Source organism: Seriola aureovittata, chromosome 10 (genome assembly GCF_021018895.1).
Source record: "Seriola aureovittata isolate HTS-2021-v1 ecotype China chromosome 10, ASM2101889v1, whole genome shotgun sequence".
NCBI lineage: Eukaryota > Metazoa > Chordata > Actinopteri > Carangiformes > Carangidae > Seriola > Seriola aureovittata.
The window spans coordinates 17558982-17579672 of NC_079373.1; the positions used below are offsets into that span (position 1 = coordinate 17558982).

At 43.2% G+C, this 20691-nt stretch overlaps 2 protein-coding genes across 2 annotated transcripts; one reads left to right on the forward strand and one right to left on the reverse strand.

Moving 5' to 3' along the window:
* The first annotated feature begins 6664 nt into the window (after nt 1–6664).
* rag2 (recombination activating gene 2) lies at nt 6665–8266 on the forward strand. The gene has a single exon (XM_056387822.1). It carries the CDS (start codon nt 6665–6667, stop codon nt 8264–8266), a length of 1602 nt encoding a protein of 533 aa, XP_056243797.1.
* A 1369-nt stretch (nt 8267–9635) lies between these two features.
* Nucleotides 9636–16472, reverse strand: rag1 (recombination activating 1). Its single transcript, XM_056387630.1, has 4 exons — nt 16354–16472; nt 15141–15497; nt 13913–15045; nt 9636–13045 (listed from the first exon to the last, which is right to left on the reverse strand). Exons 2-4 carry the CDS (start codon nt 15473–15475, stop codon nt 11298–11300), a joined length of 3216 nt encoding a protein of 1071 aa, XP_056243605.1. The 5' UTR covers nt 15476–15497; nt 16354–16472; the 3' UTR covers nt 9636–11297.
* Nucleotides 16473–20691: the final 4219 nt, after the last annotated feature.

Here is a 20691-nt window from a genome sequence, read left to right on the forward strand (position 1 = left end):
GACAGACAGAAATAAAAGGAGGAAAGCGCTGAGACAGGTGAAGGAGATGAGGGGGTTTCAGCAAAGGGCGTCAGTGTGAATGAAAAGTGATATGCATGTTTTCTTACTTAAAGACTCCATTTACACCTGCCATTAAAATGCATCTCATATTCACATTTCATCAAAATATGATTTCAACCTGATTACATTAATCTGTGTCCACTCACACTCATGTCGCATCCTTCTGTCATTTGGCCCAAAATAACAACAAAACAACAAAACATAAAGAAAAAGAAGGTAGCAATCGGTGAAGCTGCGTTATTGTGTTTTCTTGCTTTTCGTAGTGGTGGAAGAAGCCGTCTTCGACAACTGAATTGCCGAAGACGAATGCAGAGGGGCACTGTGATTTTATGCAGCTGGCTAATGGCTGCTAGCTGCCTAGCTGCTACTTCAGTGGTTCCATCCATGTAGTTTGTGTTTGTGGATTGACTAACCCTGACCACCTCCAGAGGTGGTTTGGCCGATCGAATCGCACACCGTCCTCAGTGCACCTTGATTGCATTTACACCTGTACTTCCATGTGGTCAGGCACTATCCCACTGCAATCCAATCAATTTTAATGCCAGGTATAAATAGGGTAAGTATTTCAATCAGAATCAGATTTATTGACCAAGTATGTTAACACACAATTTGTTTCTGGCTGTTGGTGACTCTCAGGCAATACAGTACACACAGAATATACAGTACACACAGAATATACAGTACACAATGTACACAATGTGCAAATGTACAAGCCATATATAGATTATATAAAAGACAAACAATATACATAATGTGCATCAGCTATGGGAATGAAATTGTGATGTATGAGTATTTGTACTGATCCATCAAGCTTCCAGGAAAGCAGTGGAGGATCAACAAGCTACTGACCTCAACCTGATGCACAGCCAAGATCCAGCCACACAGCTGCCCCACTATTGTCACATCTCACTCGCTCTGCGCTCAGTTCCCCCTCTGTGTCGTGATCCCTCCATCTCCCCCGGGGATGAGTTAAGTTGCAGGGCTGCAGATGTGTGTCAACTGACAGCATTCCCCCTGTTGGCAGAAGGGACAGGCAGGGTGAAGGCAGATCTAAGTTTATCAGCTTAAAACATAGCATTAGGTTGCCTGTTCAACATATAACAGTCACAGCCCATGAACTGTGACATTGTCCTGAAGACAGTTAAACAAGGAAGACCTAGAAGAGCTCAGAGGAGCTGCAGAGAGACTCCAGAGTTTCTAACAGCGTCTGGTCTGGTGCCAGGGTATCCGAGGCAGTCTGCGCCCCTGGCACGCCGCCACCTACCCAGGCAACCGAACCTTGATGCTCACCTACACAGAGAGAGGAGAAACATTTTTAGTGGACCAGGGAATACAAGAACAATCGCCACAAGATGAAGGAAGAGGGATTTGGAGCAAAGCATGGAAGGGACACTGTGGATTCAACAACCCTATTTCTCATAAAATCCCATTGTATTCTAGTAATTTGCTTTGCCAAATATGTTTCTGAGGTATTCTACCTGAATTTCAGTAACTGGCAGTGCTTTTTCCAATCCAGATGTCACACAGAGGTAATAGGTTGTTTGTGTGCTTAAGTGTGCAAACAAGTGCAAGTTCAAGGCAAAGGACTCCTGAGTAAGAGATCAGGATTTGTCTACTTACCCACACATTGTCCCAGCAGACACAGAGCTATTAGGCTATAGCATTTAATTGGAGTCATGCATCTGTCCACCTGATGAATGTTAGTCTATTATTCACTAACAAGAGAGATTAGACAGAACTTAAACAAATGTGCAAACCATGAAATCAAAATAATCAGCTGAAAGAGGTTAAAAAACATAGAGCTGAGGGATTAGTGGGTTTGTCACTACAAACATCTCCTTTCACAGTACATGTAGTGTAGTAATTCTTTCCATTATCAATGCAAACATATTGGTTTGTGCAGCTTTAACCAAGACCATGACTTCCCCTGACCTTGACCTTGGAGTAGTTTAAGTTTCCATAACATAACCATAAAAACTCAAATCTACAAGCTAGTTGCAAGTTGCAAATATTGTAAAAAGGAAAAAAAAAAAATTGCACAGGTTTAACCTTTAATCATACACAGTCACACCTGGAAGCCGCCCAGAACCAGAGCCAGACGTGCCGGCACTGAGCAGCTTGACTGGAGCAGTTGGGATCCTGGATGAAGGTTGGATAAGTGCTGCTCTTTCACTTTTCCCACCCAGATTTAATCCTGCCAGTTAGACGGTTGAACCGGCGACCTTCCAGTCACAAGCCTGCTCCTCTAACCTTTAGGTCAGAGGTCAAAGCGATTCAAATGACCGTTGCAGTGTTAAAACAATAATCCTGGATGTAAAAAAAAAAAAAAAAAACTAACCTGTGGTATCACAGGTCACTTATCACTAGATGATAACCACCATAGCACAACAATGTTAAACAGAGTGAGGTGGAAGCACCCCACCGACGCTCTGTACCAATCACCACAAGGGGAGCAATTACCGTAACATTAAATAGTGATAAACACCGCTGCACAGTGATCGTCAGAACATCAGAGCTGTCACCACGTCATCCGTCAAAACCACGCTTCAGGGCAGCAACAGTCAGGTAGTGATACATTACATGGGACAGAAACAGGTGCTACCGCAGATTCTAATTACTTTGTTCTATCAATTATGTACAAATCCTTGCATGGCCTGGGGTCTGCCACACACTGCTGTGCCTCCTACTCACTCTCTGCACCATCCCAGCTGTGGCTACATAGCAGTCAGTGCTTTTCAACAGTGCTTTGTGCAGATGCCTTGAGGGGACTGGAAAGGTTTATTTTTCCAAGGCTGAATTCATACGGATGGAACACTTCTGAAAAAATAAAGACGGGGGGAGAAAAAAAAAAAATTCAATCCATTCTGCATATCTCACTGACATCTGAATTCCTGTATTATATCCTCTTTAGTAACAGGAGTACATTTTTTTTCTCCCCTCTCTGCTCCTGTAAGCATCAGTTTAGACACACAGGTGCTCTGCTGTTTTGTGTTTTCAAGCTGTAACGGTCTTCCAGGCACTTGTGGTTTCTGCCTTTGTTTTGCACACTCCTCAAGTTTTCTCTCAGACGCTCAGCGCACAAAAACATTATGCTAATGAGTGGGTAGACATCTGCTTCCAGCCCAGTTTTTCTCTAGGTGTTTCAGCGTGTGTGTGTGTGTGTGTGTGTGTGTGTGTATGTGTGTGTGTGTCACTCATATAAGGGATATGCTTTTACCTACAGTAGGTCAAATCTTTAAAACAGAGGCGTATAGACAGGAATGTCAGTCTGAACCAGCAACTAGAATGTATTCATCCTTTTTGAAGAATGATGTTTTGTTTCTCCTTTCTGTTCCCCTTCCCTCATGAAACAGCTTCATAGTATGATAATACATTAGGTTCAGCGTAGTGCGGGAATTAATGACTCACACTCCCGGCACAGCATGTCATTCAGCAGTGAAGGAGTGTCAGAAGGATCACTGAAACAGATAGTGTTGACTCTTATGCTTACGGTTTATGAGGTATTACCGTGATGTATCCAGTGAGGCTCTGGATCTATGTGTGTATGTATGAGGCAGGCTGCAACTAATAGCCACATTTGTTCAAATGCGTATAGGGCTTTTTTTCAGCAAGCTATAAGAGTAGTCTGACAGTGCTTAAAGGATCAGATCATTTTTGATGCCAAAAATAAGTAAACCCATAAGGGGGGGGGGCTTCATTTGAAGGCAAAAGACAAGAAAAAGAAGAGGCAAGAAGACACATAAGACACAAAAATGAAGCTTTTAATTAAAGCCAACAGCAGCAAAGTTGAAAATGTGAGTCTAGGCTGTGGAGCACAACACATGCATTTGAACAGTATTGCACCACATTTGAAAGGACGTGTGCTTTCTAATGGAGCAGTGAAGCACTTGAAGAAATATTTCTGTTTCCACATTAGAAGTGGTTGCCCTTGACCTACTTTCCTTAATACTAATGGATCAGTATATACTACCCAATAATTAACAAAAAAAAAAAAGAAAAAAAAAAGAAAACGTTTGATTAGGCCCTGTAATCAGCTTTAGAAAGATTGTGTGAATTAGAAGCCGTAGTCATGGAGAATAAACTAGGAAAATCATTTCAATCATCTACATGAAGTTAATTATCTTAGAATTTCAGCCATCAGAAAATGGTTTTGCGTGAGGAGGAAATCATTTTCGGAACCACAGATCATTCATTATGAGATTTTAAGGAATTTCCTGATGTCCAGTTTCCTAATTAATGTAGGACGCATATCAATAAATCTTGAGTTTGACCGCAATCAAATGGCTGTTTGCATCTGCTCCAGTTAATATAATAATTAACATAAGATCAGTGAATTGCTGTATTTTTCCAAACTTTGCCACTTAGTTTTGACACATGAAGCTGGTGAATGAGTTTAATACAGGAGATTATTTTTATTTTTTTTGTTTTATTTTTTCAGAAACAGAACTATAACTATTGAATTAGAGTACACGCACAACATGGCTTTCTATATGACCGTGTTTTCTACTTCCCACCTCCAGACAAAACTTTCACATCAGAGGTGTGTCTTGTTATGGCAATAAAAAGAACGAACAGTACAATGTTTGCTTTCTGGAGAGTGGATGACTTTCCTCCACAGTGCAGGTCATGTTTACCACCATGGCCATTATCTGGACTGTAATAAATGAATCAGTTTTAATTATTTATTTATTATAAGCATATCTATTATTCATTTTGTTTTGGATGTGTATAACAAAATCAACTCATTTAATGTATAAATGCATTCTCCTTAAAGAGACTGGATCTGTTGTTTAAACTACTGTCATAACTACTAGAGAGAAAAAAAAACATACCACATGTTCACAGGTTGTAATTTTTCATTGTAATATACAGGTTAGGATTGTTCAAGAGCCAAGTCTCTGTTAATAGCCTGTTTAGTATAACTTCAGTGATATCCCCTGATATCAACATTGTGTCTGCAGTATCCAGTGATATCACTGAAGTGACTCTGTACGCACTCAAGCAGCACACCTGCCAGAGAGCAGCAGTCACAGACTGTTAACCTCAAGATCTGGAAGTGTTTGTGAGTCAACGAAGCTTCACAAACTCTGTCACCATCTACTTTTGTCAAAGTTCGACAACACAAAGAGCCCTTTAGATTCATCTTTAGCAATCTTAAGATTCACAGTAAAGTCAGCTCAAGCACTGCGTCTGGCCCCGGCTGTAAGGTAAGCAAACTAAAGCTTATGATTCTAAGATAACGGAAGGCTCTTTAAATTTATTGTTAGTCTAAGTTCACTTGTAAAGTCTATGTAACCATGCTACTAACTGGTAAATATAGTCAATATTGGTCTGTCTTTAGAAGTGATTCGAACTGACGACAGCAGCCATAACAGAGCTGTTAAATCTAATAAAATGTTATACATGTCAGTTGAATGATGGCAGAATCCAGCCACAGTCAGAATAAACTCTACAACTTTAGGATTGTTCCGAGAGAAATTATATCATTCATTAAAAGGAAAATTCATTCAGTAACTTTGTTTTGATTCATCTTCCTTTCAAACGTACCAATAGCTAGTGCACAATGCCCATGCTGTGCCATTGTCCAATAACATCATAATGGTACTGACACTGGTGCAGCAGATAATGTTGCCTAACTCATTTTCCAGGAAAATCTGTCGCCGTTTGTAAACAGAAAGTTACAGACTCAGTGAAGCAGCGTGTGGAAGAGTTCGTTCCCGTCTCATGCTGCTGTTTAAGATTCTGATTCAAAGATAAAAAGTTTTAAATATGAGGTTTCCTTTACGGTTGAAAATAATGAATTGAACCAGGGAGGTCATTGTCATACTATACTGTTCTACTCGCATATTGTGTTGACATCTTGTCGCTTCTGTTTGAGGACTTAAAAAAACAACAACACAGCTCTAATTTGTGTTGTCAGACAATAGTAGCAGCAGTTGCATTCATACTTATAGTAACCTGCAGTTAATGTTGGTAGGTGTGTCAGTAGTGTAGCTTCACTTACAAATTCATGGTTCTTTTGCGCTCAAATTCTCCACTGCTCTACAATTCATCTTGCCATAATGAGTCATAGAAAAGTCCAGTTTTTATTTTATTTCATTTATTTATTGGAAATTTTAAGTATGGAAATAAGCACTTACACGTTGCCGATGTTATTTAGATTTCATTTGTTAGCAGCTAAATGAACTATTCCACATATTATTATTATTAGTAGTAGAAGAACTAGCAGTAGTAGTAGTTTTTTACATATGTGTAATTTCATATCCTTGCTTTATTATTATCATTCTTATTCCTTTATTTACAATATATCTATACTATTACTGTCTAAATGTTGGTAGCATTGTGTATGCCATCTTTCATTGATAAAAAAAAAATATATATATAGTGGCTTGTGAAGAGGCTGAGTTAATGTCTGCCCCTATTTATGTTTTTGTGGTCTATAGCACATATTATGATCATGTGGATATTATTATCGTCCTCCATGTGATGGTGTCATAAACAGGAAGTAAAAATTTAAAACCCCAGAATGAAAACAAGCAACAGCTGACTCACACATTGTGTTTGTGTCTTTGTGTCGTGTTTTGATGCAGGCACCTGCGGGAAAATGACCCTGCAACCATTAACTCCGGTGAACTGCACAGGCCTCCTGCAGCCCGGCTGCTCTCTGCTGCAGCTGGATGGTGAAGTTCTCCTGTTTGGCCAGAAAGGCTGGCCCAAGCGTTCATGTCCAACAGGAGTCTTTGGGGTTCGGTTTAAACAGGGTGAGATAAAGCTGAGGGCCATCAGCTTCTCCAGTGATTCCAGCTATCTCCCTCCATTACGTTGCCCCGCTGTTTGCCGCCTCGACCCCTATGACGGCCTCCCAGAGAGTTATCTCATCCACGGCGGCCGCACCCCAAATAACGAGATCTCATCGAGCTTGTACTTGCTGACCATGGATAGTCGCGGCTGCAATCGAAAACTGACCCTGTGCTGCAAAGAGAAAGAACTGGTGGGAGAAGTGCCAGGGGCCCGATACGGCCACACAATGAGCATGGTTCAGAGCCGCGGGAAGACGGCTTGTGTATTATTTGGGGGTAGATCCTACATGCCTGCGGGAGAGCGGACCACAGAGAGCTGGAACAGCGTCGTCGACTGTCCTCCCCAGGTGTTCCTGTTTGACCTGGAGTTTGGGTGCTCCTCTGCTCACACTTTACCTGAGCTCGGTGACGGACAGTCCTTCCATCTGGCCCTCGCTAGAGAAGACTGTGTTTACCTCATCGGAGGTCACTCGCTCGCCTCTGACTCCCGTCCCCCACGACTCTTGCGGCTGCGTGTCGAGCTTCTGCAGGGCAGCCCTTTGCTCTCCTGTGAGGCCCTCCACACTGGCATATCCATCTCTAGCGCCATAATCACCCGCCCAGGTCCCACTCACAGATACATAATCTTGGGTGGATATCAGTCAGACTCTCAGAAGAGGATGGAGTGCAGCACTGTGATTCTAGATGAGACAGGGATCCACTTTGAGACTTTAGTACCACCCGAGTGGACTCAAGATATCCTCCATAGTCGCACTTGGTTTGGGGGCAGTGCAGGAGAGGGAAGCATCCTACTTGCTGTACCTACTGAGGGAAGGCCATCTCAACCAGATGTGCATTACTTCTATATGGTGAGCTTCCAGACAGAGGGAGGGGGCAAAGAGGAAGAAGGAACCCTGGGCTGCAGCCAGGAGTCGACAGATTACGACGACTCTACTCCTCTTGAGGACTCGGAGGAGCTCTACTTTGGCCGTGAGCCGCACGAGCTGGAGGGCAGCAGTGACGAAGAAGGAGACACATACAACGAAGAGGATGAGGAAGATGAATCGAAAACAGGCTACTGGATCAAATGTTGCCTGAGCTGTCAGGTGAACCCCAACACGTGGGAGCCGTACTACTCCACTGAGCTCCACCGACCAGCCATGATCTTCTGCTCCAGAGGGGAGGGGGGGCACTGGGTCCACGCCCAGTGCATGGAGCTGTCTGAGACCCTGTTGGTCAGACTCTCTCAGGGCAGCAAAAAGTACTTCTGTCTGGACCACGGAGGCCTGCCTTACCAGGAGATGACCCCACCTCGACAGGTCATGCCCCTGAAGCGCACCCCCATGAAGATTAAGGACAGAAGAACTCCTCCAACAATCAAGATTTCCCCTGCCAAAAAAAGCTTTTTCAGAAGACTTTTTGACTGACTCTATTCTCGATGCGTAGTCACTGTTAAGGAAGCTATGTACTGTATATGTAGGGAGTTTCCTACTTTAAATAAGTGAATAAATGATTGACGAAAAACCACTAATATGCTGATCTGTATGTGAAGAGATAAAAATTGCAAACTGAAATTTCACGTCTGACAGCTGTGTGTTTTTATTGGGATTTTACAATGTTTGAATAAAAATGTACTACTGTATAATATGGCTTTAAACACAGGTTTTACTTACTTAACACTGTCTTCAAAGGCCAAACAAAGCTGTGTTCTTTTTATGATTCTTTTTTTACATTTACATTGATGATTAATGAATGGGAAATGTACTCAATGGAATTTGTGATAACAATGAACAATAAACAGCCTCAATTTCTCTGTCTTCATACCATTTTATTTCTTATGTGTTTTCATATATATATAAAAACTAGTGTGTCAGGCTTTCTACTTTGTATTTTTATCAGTAACTACTCTGTATTCAGTCAAGGACCAAAGTGAAAATATTGTGTTGTTGTTACTCACTTGTAAGGTCTATGGAACCATCCTTCTGACTGGAAAATATAGTCTAGCACTGCCTTTATTCAAGTGATTCAAACTGACCACAACAGTCATAATAATGCTGTTAAATCTAATAAAATTACATTATGTTGTTTTACGTGTCAGTTGAATGATGGCAGAATAGCCTTAGTGTCAAACTGAGAATAAAATCTACAACTTTAGGATCGTTCTGAGAGAAACGATGTTCATTTGTTAAATGGAAAATCCATTCAGTAATTTTGTTTTGATCCATCTTCCTTTCAAACTCACCAGTAACTAGTGCACAATTTACATGCTGTGCCATTGTCTCATAATATCATAAATGTATTGACACTGGTGCAGCAGATAGTGTCCAGGAAAATCAAGCTGAGCACTGTCAATGTTTGTAAGCATCCAACAAACTGAAAGTATAAGTTTTTAAATTAGCACTTCCTAAAATTGGTTCCCAGAGGCAAATGCAGCTAAATTGATTTTACAATTAAATGAATTATAATTGATAAACATATAGACCTTTTGGCAATTATATCTGTAATGAAAATAAAAAAGCTGAAATGAAAAATGAATGTTTTTTTTAAAGGGCTTTCACAGTCTTTGTATGTGACAAAAAATATTTTAGTTTGTCTGGCTCTGATGTTTCCAGATCGGGTTCATTTGCTGTAAAACAGTTCATTGTTATTTTGTATTCCAGGAGCGCAGTCATAAATTGTGACTAGTGCTGTCTTCCAGGAACAATTGTACCTGAGTTCTGTGTTGCTAATACAAATTTAAAACACAAAAAAAATGAATCATAAATTATTTAAGAAAAATACACCAGAAGATTAAGTCAGATTCTGTCTTTATTTATTCTTTGGTGAAAAAAAGTAAAATAAAGTAGTAAAAAAAATGGTATAGCAGAGTAATTTGTGTGGTTCAGTGAAAATACATGAGAAATATGCGACTACATGTAAAAACAAACAACATGTGAAATGTAGTGGAGCTTCAGTGTAACACTGCACCAGTATGCAAAGTATATCACCACCGAAAATCTTCTGCAACCTCAGTAAACAGTACCTGATATTTAGTGTGGTATGGAAAAACAAAATGAGAAAGTACATGGTAAAAAAGTGAACAAATAGAATCTTATGAATCATCCATCATCCATTACTTTGGAAATGCAATTCATTACAGCGAAAAAACAAAAAAACAAATATGAGGCAAGTTGCAATATAATGCACTCGAAACATGATGTTATTGTACAAGTGTGACAACTATCCAATGAAATGTGAATATTTCACTGCTGTCATATGGTTAAACCTATGACAGTAAAAATCAAATCAAACATTCAATCAAATAGGAAAACAAAATTGCCTGTCACAATTCAAAATGGCGAGGGCAGAAAAAGACAATATAATCAATCAATCAAACAAATAAAGTTGCCAACAAATCAGTTTAAATCAGGTCTCTCAAGCTGCAGCCCATCCCTCTCCTCTGTCAGCCGTGGCAATGAAGAAATATCAGCAGAGAAAAGAGCCAGGTTATATACAGTACTTAAGAAAAATCCCTGCCTGCTAGAGAGTCCATGGGGTATTAGGCTCCGTAATGGACCATACTGTATTTTTATGATATCAACAAAAAGGTCAGTATATGCTTTATTTTATGTGAAGAATTCGAATAAGTATCATCTATCCTCCACTGTGCAAAAACTAAAAGAGATAAAAATTGGTTCAAAGTGACCTGGCATCTATCCTGCCCCTCAGGGATCCCACGATAAAGCACTAAAGTAATCTTTTTCAGAGGGCACTCATGAAACAAAGAACATTTTGGTCTCCGTGATTGCATTTTGCGCCAGCTCAAATGATATATTAATACAGTGGCCACAAATGTGGTCTTTTTAACACAATTTTCCCCCATGACTTACAGCGCTTTCATCTGTTTCCATAAATATCCTCTCTATATAAATTCATAAATGTGTCATATCCTTGCGATACAATAAACTGAACCATATTTCACAGACGGCGAAGATAAAGGAAAAAACTTTTCTGCTCAGAGCGAGCGAAAAGAAACCTGTGTGTTAATTCTATCTTCCTCTGCTGTCCAATCTTTGCTAACAAAGCAAGGCAAGGCAAATTTACAGTGTATGTATAGAACCTTTCCACAACAAGGCGGTTCAAATACAAGACACATTTAAAAACGTGGTGTGACAATAACATTACTTTCCATTAAGTTCTAGAAAATACTCCATTCAAGTGCGAAAAGGTCAACAGTAACTGATGTTTTGTTTCAATTTGCAAAGATACTCATAAGAAAATATGCAAAATCTCAGAAAAAGTGTAATGACACTGGCTCCTTTCCTGAACTATTCTAGACATCAAACAAAATATACAGGAAGTAAATTCAGCATTTATAAACAAGGCCATATTACTTATATAATATCGATACGTAACAGGTTATACAACTATTACAAAGTCAATCCAATGTTATATCAAAAGTTCATATCAAAAGAAAAATCAAAATTCATTCACTTCTAGAGAAATATCCTCATCATCCTGCATCTCTATTGGGTCAATGGTAGCTTGCAGAGCTTTGGCAGAGTTCTTGTGAGCCTCCATAAACTTCTGCAAGTACTTGGAGGTGTAGAGCCAGTGGTGTTTCAACACGTCCTCAAGTTCAAAGGCCTTCGACTGACGTGCATTCATCTTCCGGAAGCGCCTGAACAGTTTGTTTGCCGACTCGTTCCCCTCACTGGCCCAGGCTCCTATGGATCCATCTCTCTCTATGATTTCAGGCACATGGGCCAGAGTCTTATGCAGGTAATTGGTGATCTTTCCGTTGTACCTGTATTTGAAGGTAGAGGAGAGGAGGTCGGCAAAGTGTTGCGAGTTAAAGCTGTAGCGGCACAGCTGGTCTGGGCATTCCTTGGCTGGGCAGGTGGCGCGCCACACAGGCCTCATCTGGAGGTAGAGCCTCATGAGCTCCCTCAGGGCCTCTCTCCTTTCCTCTGAGGGCACCAGTTCACACACCACCTCCACAGTCTCCAGGGTCATTAGCCTGCGGGCGTAGTTCCCATTCATCCTCATTACCGGTTTAAGCTTCATCTTCTTCCTCAGCTGTTTATCTAGGGCGGCCCTCCAGCTGCGCCTTTCCTCCCGGCTGGGGTTGACCTTTTGATACACCTCCCCAATCTCGTCCTGGAAGATTTTGTAGAACTCAGTGGCATTGCCAATGTCGCAGTGCAATGCATCTAGCGTGGGGTGGGTCTCCATGAAGGGCTTTGCAGAGACACCTTTGACTCTGTCTCGCAGTTCGTCCACAGACTCAGAGAAGGGGTTGGTTCTCCATATTTCATAACGTTCTAGGTTCTCTTCATGGCCGCGGGTGACGGAGTGTAGCACCATGTTTTGAGAGGCGTTCGCCCGGCTGGAGTCACACAGAGTGCAGACATACGTGGACCCCGAGGACTCCAGGCCTTCCATCTCTCGCACCATCTTCTCATCGTATCCCGTGCCCCTGAAGTGGAAGCGGAAGGAGCGAGGAAGGCCGCCGATGGAGAGGATGAGTCTGCTCTCTTTCATTGCATTACGCTCTGCAACTACAGGCCCCAGGAGAGCTGTGAGTGTCTCGTGGTCTGACTCATCCACAAACATCAAGCAAAGGGGCTTACAGGACAGCTCCGAGTTGGGCCTTGGCTCGGTGAAGATGGTAACGTCCTCCTCCTCCTCCTCTGCCCGGACAGAGAGAGACATAACAGTGAAAGAGAAACGTACAGCCTTCTCGGGAATGGCTGGTCCTCCGCCGTGTTTCTCGCTGACATCGCCCATGCCATCACAGCATTCCTTGATCATGACAGTAAAGCCTGAGGTGCAAGCACTGTCTTCCATCCCGCTCTCTCTCAGCCCCTCCATGATGTCCTCCTCCAGATCCTTTAATGCTGACACCAGCGCCACATCATAGCGAAAGCGCCGAGTGATGGTGTCAGCCGGGGTGTCATCCACCGAGGAAGCCCATCCAGAGAGCCCATTAATAATGCCAACATTGCAAGATGTGGACACATTCTTGAGAGCTGGCTGCCACTCAAACTGGTGAAAGCCAGGGAGAAGCTCCTTCTCTGCTGCTCGGAGGGTGTGCAGGGGCTGAAAGATCTGGCGGCCACTGGTGGCTTTGACGGTCCGGTACATCTTGTGATACTGGCTGCAGCTCAGGAAAGTGTTCACCCGAATGGCCAAGCACACTGCGGGATGCAACCCAAAGCCTCTGCCTGCAGAGAGAGAGAAAATGAAAGGAGAGGAGAATTTCAGAAAAAAAAAAAGGCAGAATGAGACAAAAATAAAAAACAGATATACAAAAGGAAAGTGAGGGGAAAGGAGTGAGACATGAGGAGAATTATTCAATACCAAACTGTGGGAGCCCATTTCTACTGATTTGAAAAGAACTGCAGTATCTAACATTTCCTCATTTGATATCCCGCATTTGGAGTCATTTATACCATGAGACAGAGAGAATCAGGAATTTAACACCCAGATGTGAATGTATCATTGTCAAAAGCCCACAAGCCCATGATTACAAAATCCAATATTTCCTAATTTCCAAATGTTATAAGGGGACAGAGGGTTGAATCAGTGAAGCTGGCAAAAGTGATGTATTGGCTGCAGATGAAAACAGACACCAGCTGGCTTCTATTCCCCAGAGAGGAGGATGGTGCTGTCTGTGTAATTTGCAGATACAAGAGCTGCTGATGTTGTTTTGATTCTAACAGCCCCTTCACAAGAGTTGTTATTGTGCATTAAAGGGAGTGCGAGAATGAGAGACTGACAGACAAGCAGACAGAGAGCGAGAGTGGGAGAGAATCGGGGAGGGGTTGGGGCGTGTACCAGCGGCGGTTCAATAGACAGAGATGGACAATAATGAAATGCTTTTCAATCAAAATCACAGAAAACTTTCTTCTTTCGTCTTTTCAACAGTGAACTTTTCATCTCATTGTTATTTATGTGATGACTGTATTCCTCAGAGGTAGGAGGAAATATTAATGAGCAAACACTATCATGATTTTCATTTGTTTGTGTCCCTCTTTGTTGGCTCTGAAGAGTCACGCTGATGGAACAAAAGGTTTATAATAGCCTATTACCTTGCATCATGGCCTCGAGCTCATCTGCTTGCCGGTGTTCATTCCCAGATCTCAGTGCGAGCAGGAACAGTGTCAGGCACACGGACTTCAGGTCACCACCTTCCTCTTTGTCTGCAAACACTTTGACCTGGTTCTTCAAATCCCTCAGTCGATGCTTCTGGGCACGACGGGTTAGTGACAGCAAGTGCTGACGGGGTCTTCCCCCTTTATTGGCTAGCAGGTAGTTATCAAGCTCTGATGACTGCTCATTTGCGTCCTGCTCATTCAGCTCGTGGTCCCGACAGTGAGCTTTAAATGAGTCCAACCTTACCTGCTTGCCGCAACCGCCTCTGGGGCAAAGCAGAGGTAGGGAATGCAGAGCTGATAAAAAGGCTTTGGCAGGCGGGCTGAGGTCATCAGGGCCACAGGACAAGTTGCAGGCCGGGCAGTGGGGTCCCAGAACGTGGTTGCATTTTATGATGCAGCTGCGGCAGAAGAGGTGCCCGCAGGGGGACTGAACTGGATCAAAGAGCAGGTGGTCGCACACCAGGCAGGTAAAAGAAAAGAGGAAGTCCACAGGGAGCTTGTCAGAGATCAGTTTAGCGCTCAGGTGGTCTTTCTGGCAGCGGGTGATGTTCCTCACCCACTGCTCTCTCTGGATGCTGGGTTTCCTCCAGCCCCTGAGCCCCTGACCATGATGACGGTCTGCGAATGATCTCAGAACTCTCTTCTCTCCTACGGCGATGCTGTCGGCGTGCTCCCACCTGGTCTTTTTCGCCAGGCTCTGGGCTCTGGGAATGGTCTTCCTCCTCTTCCTCCCGGTCCGCTGGAATGAACATTTCTTTGGGGAGCAAAGGTAGCAGGGGGAAGAGTGGGGTTTCCACTCGGGGACTCTTACTCTGGAGAAGTTGCAGACGCCGCCTCCTCGTATGGCAGCCATCCAGCAGCGATGGCAGAAGGAGAGCGGGTGGACAGATTCTGTGTCCTCCGTCACGTCCACTTTGAAGACTTTGAGGATGACCTCCGGCCAGCCGGTAAACCTGCAGCCCATTTTACGCAGGACACCTTTGCTCACCTCATCCAGATCCCCATGAACTTCATGCACTGGTCCTTTGACTTTCCTCAGGGTCATTCCACAGAGACGGCAGAGACACCTTCATAAAACAAAATCGGTGTTGTCAAATTCTCCGAAAGAAACATTTATAATAGTGAATGTAGTGTAGATTATTATAAAGTGACATCTGATTACCTGAGGTGGTTCATGTGGGTGTCCATTTCCTCTAACTTCTTATCTACCCTCCGGCCCGGGCCCTCCACATTCTCCTTGCTTTTTCCCCCAAGGCACAATTTCATAACGCTCCCTGGACTCACCCCATTATCTAATTCTATTTTTGGAGCTGCAGGAGGTGAGATCCCTAACAAGACTCCGTTCTCAGCCTGTGTCTCACTGGGGAGAGGGGCCTTCTCCATGGATCTCACCCTAAATAGCTTAAACTTCCACTGAGAGTACTTAGAGTGGGGATGGTGGAGCTCAGCCGGCATGTTGGATCTGGGGCCATCTGTCTCCGGGTTCTCCTCCGCCATGATGCGTTTTCGATCTTAGACCCTGGAGAGGAGAGGAGGGCTTAGTTTGATACACTACAAAAGTATGAAAATAATGTCAGCTGTCCACGAGAAGCACATTAATGGATAAAGAGAAGAGATTTGAAGGTTTAGATCCTCAGATATCCCCAGTGCCTTCTCAGTGTTGAGCCCACGACACAATCTAACAGCTTTACGCGATTCCTGTTGAATTTATACCCCAAGTACCCTGAAATCCCACTGAAGAGAAAGTAGTGAGCCCTGACCTAGAGTGCTGTATTATACCATAAGTGGCATTTAGATCTTGTGTAAAATGCATGAGACAAGCATTGGGGGAATCGATACAGCGCCAAAATCTTCATTCTCTCATCCCCGATCCCATCGCTCAGGGAGCCATCGTGACTTTTTTTTCCCTTTGACACAGCGAGTTTGCTAAATGGGCAACCTTATCCGTGCAAGGCTGTCAATCATTTATATTAGTCATTTTCTTGGCTTGAGAGAGAATTGGGAGCCCCCGGGAGCCTCCGACTGGCATTTTAAATGCGGAGGAATAAATCTGAGACACTGTGAACTTATTTCATAAATACATAGATATTGACCAAACAGGAGGGAAAACAAAACAAGAGCCATCATATTGAATAAAGATCATAAAGAATTATCCCAAACACAACATTGTTCCATTTAGGAGTCGTATTTCAACATCCAAGTGCTCTTATGATACGGCACAGGTAGGATCAATGATACTGCAGCACTGACAGACCCTATTTCACCTCCCCTACCACCCCCTCCCTCCCCCCATACTATCTTCGTTTCATTACCAGTTCAGACAATAAAGCAGTCAAACAGTCTCAGAAACTATTACATCCATAGTTGAGTCTTACCATTGCACACCTGTAGTGCACACACCACACACAGGAATCTTCCATCTATCCATCTTTCAGTGTTCCCACTACGTTTTCTCCCTGGGAGGCTTGAATCTGGCAGTCTCCTTCATTCCCTCGCTCTCTGTGTACTTCACATGCTGAACTCTCCTTTGAGACAAACAGCTGAGCCTGTGTGCATGTGTGTCAGCTGGGCTCTTACCTTGTTTTTCAGTCTCAGCTGGCGTCAGATCTCCTGGGGGTCCTCTCCGCATGAAAGCGCAAGGGAAGCCCTGGAGCCCGGCCCCCGCAAACACTACATAGACTGTATGTGTTGGAGTGCGTCGCAGTTTGCAGCGTCTATACAGTGGGATTGCTCCTGTCTGTCTCCTCGTGTCTTGTATTTATACCCTTTCCATTCATGGGATCCCAACAGTCAATGCCTGCCACCTGATAGAGGCAGCTGATTTGGAAGAAGAAAAAAAAAAAACAAGGTCAACCCCAAAACACGGTTGCAAACATGTGCATGTACAGAATCCAACAGTCTACCCTAAACAAACAACTTTCTACCCCACCACATTCATCCTCAGCTGGAACCACTTCTGTGTCACCTTTATCTCCCCTTTCCCTTATCCATCTGCAGGTTCACCTCATCCAGGTGGCCTCACTCTGACAGAAAGACAGATACTTTAAACTCACGAAAAGGCTACTAGTGCTAGAGCTCACACAACAGGGCACAAAATAAATTCACTGTCACGTCCCACAGGAGAACAAAAAGCGTGTCAAATATTGTATCAAAATATTATTTTTTATGATAGTGACATTGCAAATTTAGACACAGACAAATGAATTTGATAGAAACATGGATGAATGCAGGAACTGACAGAATGAAAATAACAGTTCATGTCAGTGCATTAAAGCTGATGATGATCTTTGTTTATTAGCTTCTATGTGTGACTGTCAAACATGTTGGGGTGTTCTCTAATGAGGCGGTGTTAAGCAAATCGGCATCTTTTAGTCATTTTCTCCTTTTGCAATAATGTGATCTGTCAAAACATGAAAGGTGACATGGTGGTAATGTCTCAATCATACATGTTGTCATAGTGTCTGTCAGTGTGTGAATAAGAGAGGAGGGAACTGAAGAATGACTTTTAGAGGGTGGGAATGAATGAATAAAGAAAAATAGGAAACAATAATATTTGCCGTAACGATAATAACTCTGATTGTTATTATTGTCATTCTAATCTCTCTGTATTATTGAGATTCCCCCTCGTGCCACTTCCCATCATCTTTCGGTACGTGTGACTGACGCTGCGGCAATTCAGGTGTTGACTGCTTTGAATCAAAATGACAAAGGGAGCAACACGAGTGACTTGTATCAGGTTGAATGCCAATTAGCAGTGTGTGTTAGCTGTTGGAGTGTGAACGTTTATCAGGCGTCTACTATTTCGACAAGTGAGTTTTTCAAAGCAACGTGAGCTTAATTACAAGAGGCCACATGGCCGCTACCTGGATTGTAGACGCATGGGTGAAATAAACCAGAAAATATACATTGAATGTGTCAAATGTTCTTTTTCTTTCATTACAAGATAACTGCATTGTGTATACTTTATATATTGTGTTGCTATCATGTTGGACACCCGTGTAGTTTTTATCTGCACCTCCTTTCTTTACATACAGTCAGCAAGCAAAGCAGCACGTTTCATTCATTTTTCCCAAAGCTGTCGCTCCGTCACCATTCAGTGAATGAGTTTTAATTAGACAGTATCATCTGATATAATGTCTCAGTAGGTATGTGGAGTATTTGCCCAAGATCATTCTTGTTTGTAATTATCCAGGGGATTAATCTGTTGTATTCGCCACAGGAGCCTGTTGCTGTTGCGCTGGAATTGCCAGCCAACTCATTAGATACACAGTCAGTGGGCACCAAACAACAGTTGGGTCTCTCCCACTCTTGTCATCTTAACAGGGGAGCAGGATGAATACTGGCAGGCTTTGCGGCTTATATTCGGTGCATATGGTCAAGTGTGACCTTAAAAAGCAACAGTAGTAATTTCTGGGGGTTTTTTTGTGTGTGTGTGTGTGTGACAAGCGTACTTACTCACAAGAAATGCTGAAAAGGGAAAATATGAAGAAAAGTTCAAACAAAAAGTGTTGCTTACTACTTATTCAAATCCATCAGACACAGCTGGGAGATTTGAAGCACACAATGCTTGATATATTACATATCCCAGAACAAGCAAATGATGGATTGTAGCAAGATGTTCCCAGCCTATTTATAGTTGATATTTAGATTTATGACGGCCAGGTAGCCACATGTTTCCAAGGTAAACGGCACACCTTGCTCCATAGCAGAAACGGAGCTGCAGATGTCTGCCTGACAAACAAGCTGTGACCCCCTGAGACCCTCATCTCTCTGCGCCTCCTAATTGACTTGTTATTGATCAACTCAAAGACAGTCTGATTTATGGGAACGAGGACTTGTGGAGACAGCCACCTGGCATGGAGCGGAGTGTTATGAATGTGAGGAGCAGACCCTGGGGGACTAGAGGCTGCAGTTTAGGAGGACATACAGGAGTTTGCAATGCACCAGCAAACTGACAACTTGCAGGAGGTGGGGTGTGTTTTTTTCTAATATGATGAATCCAAACAACAGCAGTGAGCAATGCGTGTGTGTGTGTGTGTGTGTGTGTGTGTGTGTGTGTGTGTGTGTGTATGAGCATGTAGCAGGTGTGTGCAGTAGGAGGGATGAGTGGGAATATGGCAGAGGCAGTACATGTGTTTTGGGGGTGGTGGTGGAGTGGAATGGAGAGGCTGTGTGTCTGTGGGTGCCACGCAGGAACAAGACCAAATAAATATAAATCAGTCCTGCTAATCCATCCTCGAGAAACTGAAAAACCATTTCCCTTTTGGGCCGGCGCATGTGTGTAAAACAAAGAGACAGACAGACAGAGAAAGGGAACGAGAGGGAAGGTGTAAGAGGTGAAAGAGGCAGAGAGACAGAGAAGGGGGATATAGTAGTGATCTTGAGTAAAGGAGTTGCACAGGATAACAGGCTTAGCTCAGAGTGGAGAACACAAAAGGGCTTAAGGCTGATTGCAGGCTGTGACAAGGAAAGGGGGGAAGAGATCAAGCCTTCCAGGCAGAACTATGTAAGCTGAAGGTCCAAAAAAAAAAAAAGACCCTCTGACAGCTCAAGTCACACAGCAGCTTAAGGAGAAGTGTCAATAGCAGAAATGGACAATGAATGAATGCAACAGCAGCGTCACTATCTTCCTCACGGGGGAACAAAATGTCAGCGTGGTACGCATTTGAATACACCGACAAAAATTATGATATTTCTAAATGTCATGAAGAATGTAGGCATCTTTGGGGTTGTATTCAGGGTAAAGAGGGCATTTCACTCTCATATTTCCAATGCAATATATTGAGCATTTGGTATGCAAATTTTAATTGTGTTTACATAGCACGCTTAACAAGTACTTCAGCCTCGCCCCGCCGATTCACAGTGAGTTGCCTCCCACTGCTGTCCACCTCTTCCATCCCTCATCCGGAGACATGATTTCATAGATCAATACTCAAAAAGGTAGACTTGAATGCAGAGCTATTCGTCAAAGCTACCTGCCAGAACAAACCCCTTACCCCACCACTCAAATCCCCCCTCATTCATCTCCCCCGTCGCTCCCTTTCAAAGTCTTGTTTCCCTCGTCTCGCCCCCTCTCCTCTCACCCTCACCTCAGCTTTTGTTAATAATCAATTATGTGATTATTCCAATGGGGTGATTAATTACTGCCTCTCCCTCCCTCTGTACCGCAGGTTTGCATGCTTATAATCACACAGTGACAGCCAGGGGACAGCTGAGTTGAGTGATGCCGTCCCGAGGCCTCGCGTGACCCCGTATGACTCGGCTGCATTTGTTGCCGGCTCATCCTGACTGATGGAGCTTTAACAGAGAGCCGAGACACACCACAACAACATCACAGCTTCTACAAATAACTTCCCCCACAAGCTGCTGACAGCCTGACACCACAATATCTTCCATGTCCAGCTATCCAAATATTCATTTTATTGGATAGTCTAGTCTTGGGACCGCATTAATTCGTTCCAACTCTTGCATTATAACTTTCCCTGAGGCGCTGCAGAGTTATTTTGGTTTTGGACAGGTTCCATTCATCTCTTCTGTTCTGGTGAGTTAGACAATATGGAGAACAAGTTAAGCTACAGCAACTGTGAGTGTCCATTTTAAGAACCCCTTTTTTTAAAAAAAAAAAACAACAAAAAAAAACAAATCCTATCACCATAGCAAGACAGGCCACATGGAGGTCAATAACATGCAGGGACTGCAGTGTGACTACACGG

Bases quoted from the DNA above. Each gene is read 5' to 3' on its own strand.
- rag2 (XM_056387822.1), top strand. From the start codon at position 6,665: ATGACCCTGCAACCATTAACTCCGGTGAACTGCACAGGCCTCCTGCAG.
- rag1 (XM_056387630.1), bottom strand. From the start codon at position 15,475: ATGGCGGAGGAGAACCCGGAGACAGATGGCCCCAGATCCAACATGCCG. The intron at 15,046-15,140 runs GTAATCAGATGT...TGTTTTATGAAG, and splicing joins ACCCACATGAACCACCTCAG to GTGTCTCTGCCGTCTCTGTG. The intron at 13,046-13,912 runs GTAATAGGCTAT...CTCTCTCTGCAG, and splicing joins GCTCGAGGCCATGATGCAAG to GCAGAGGCTTTGGGTTGCAT.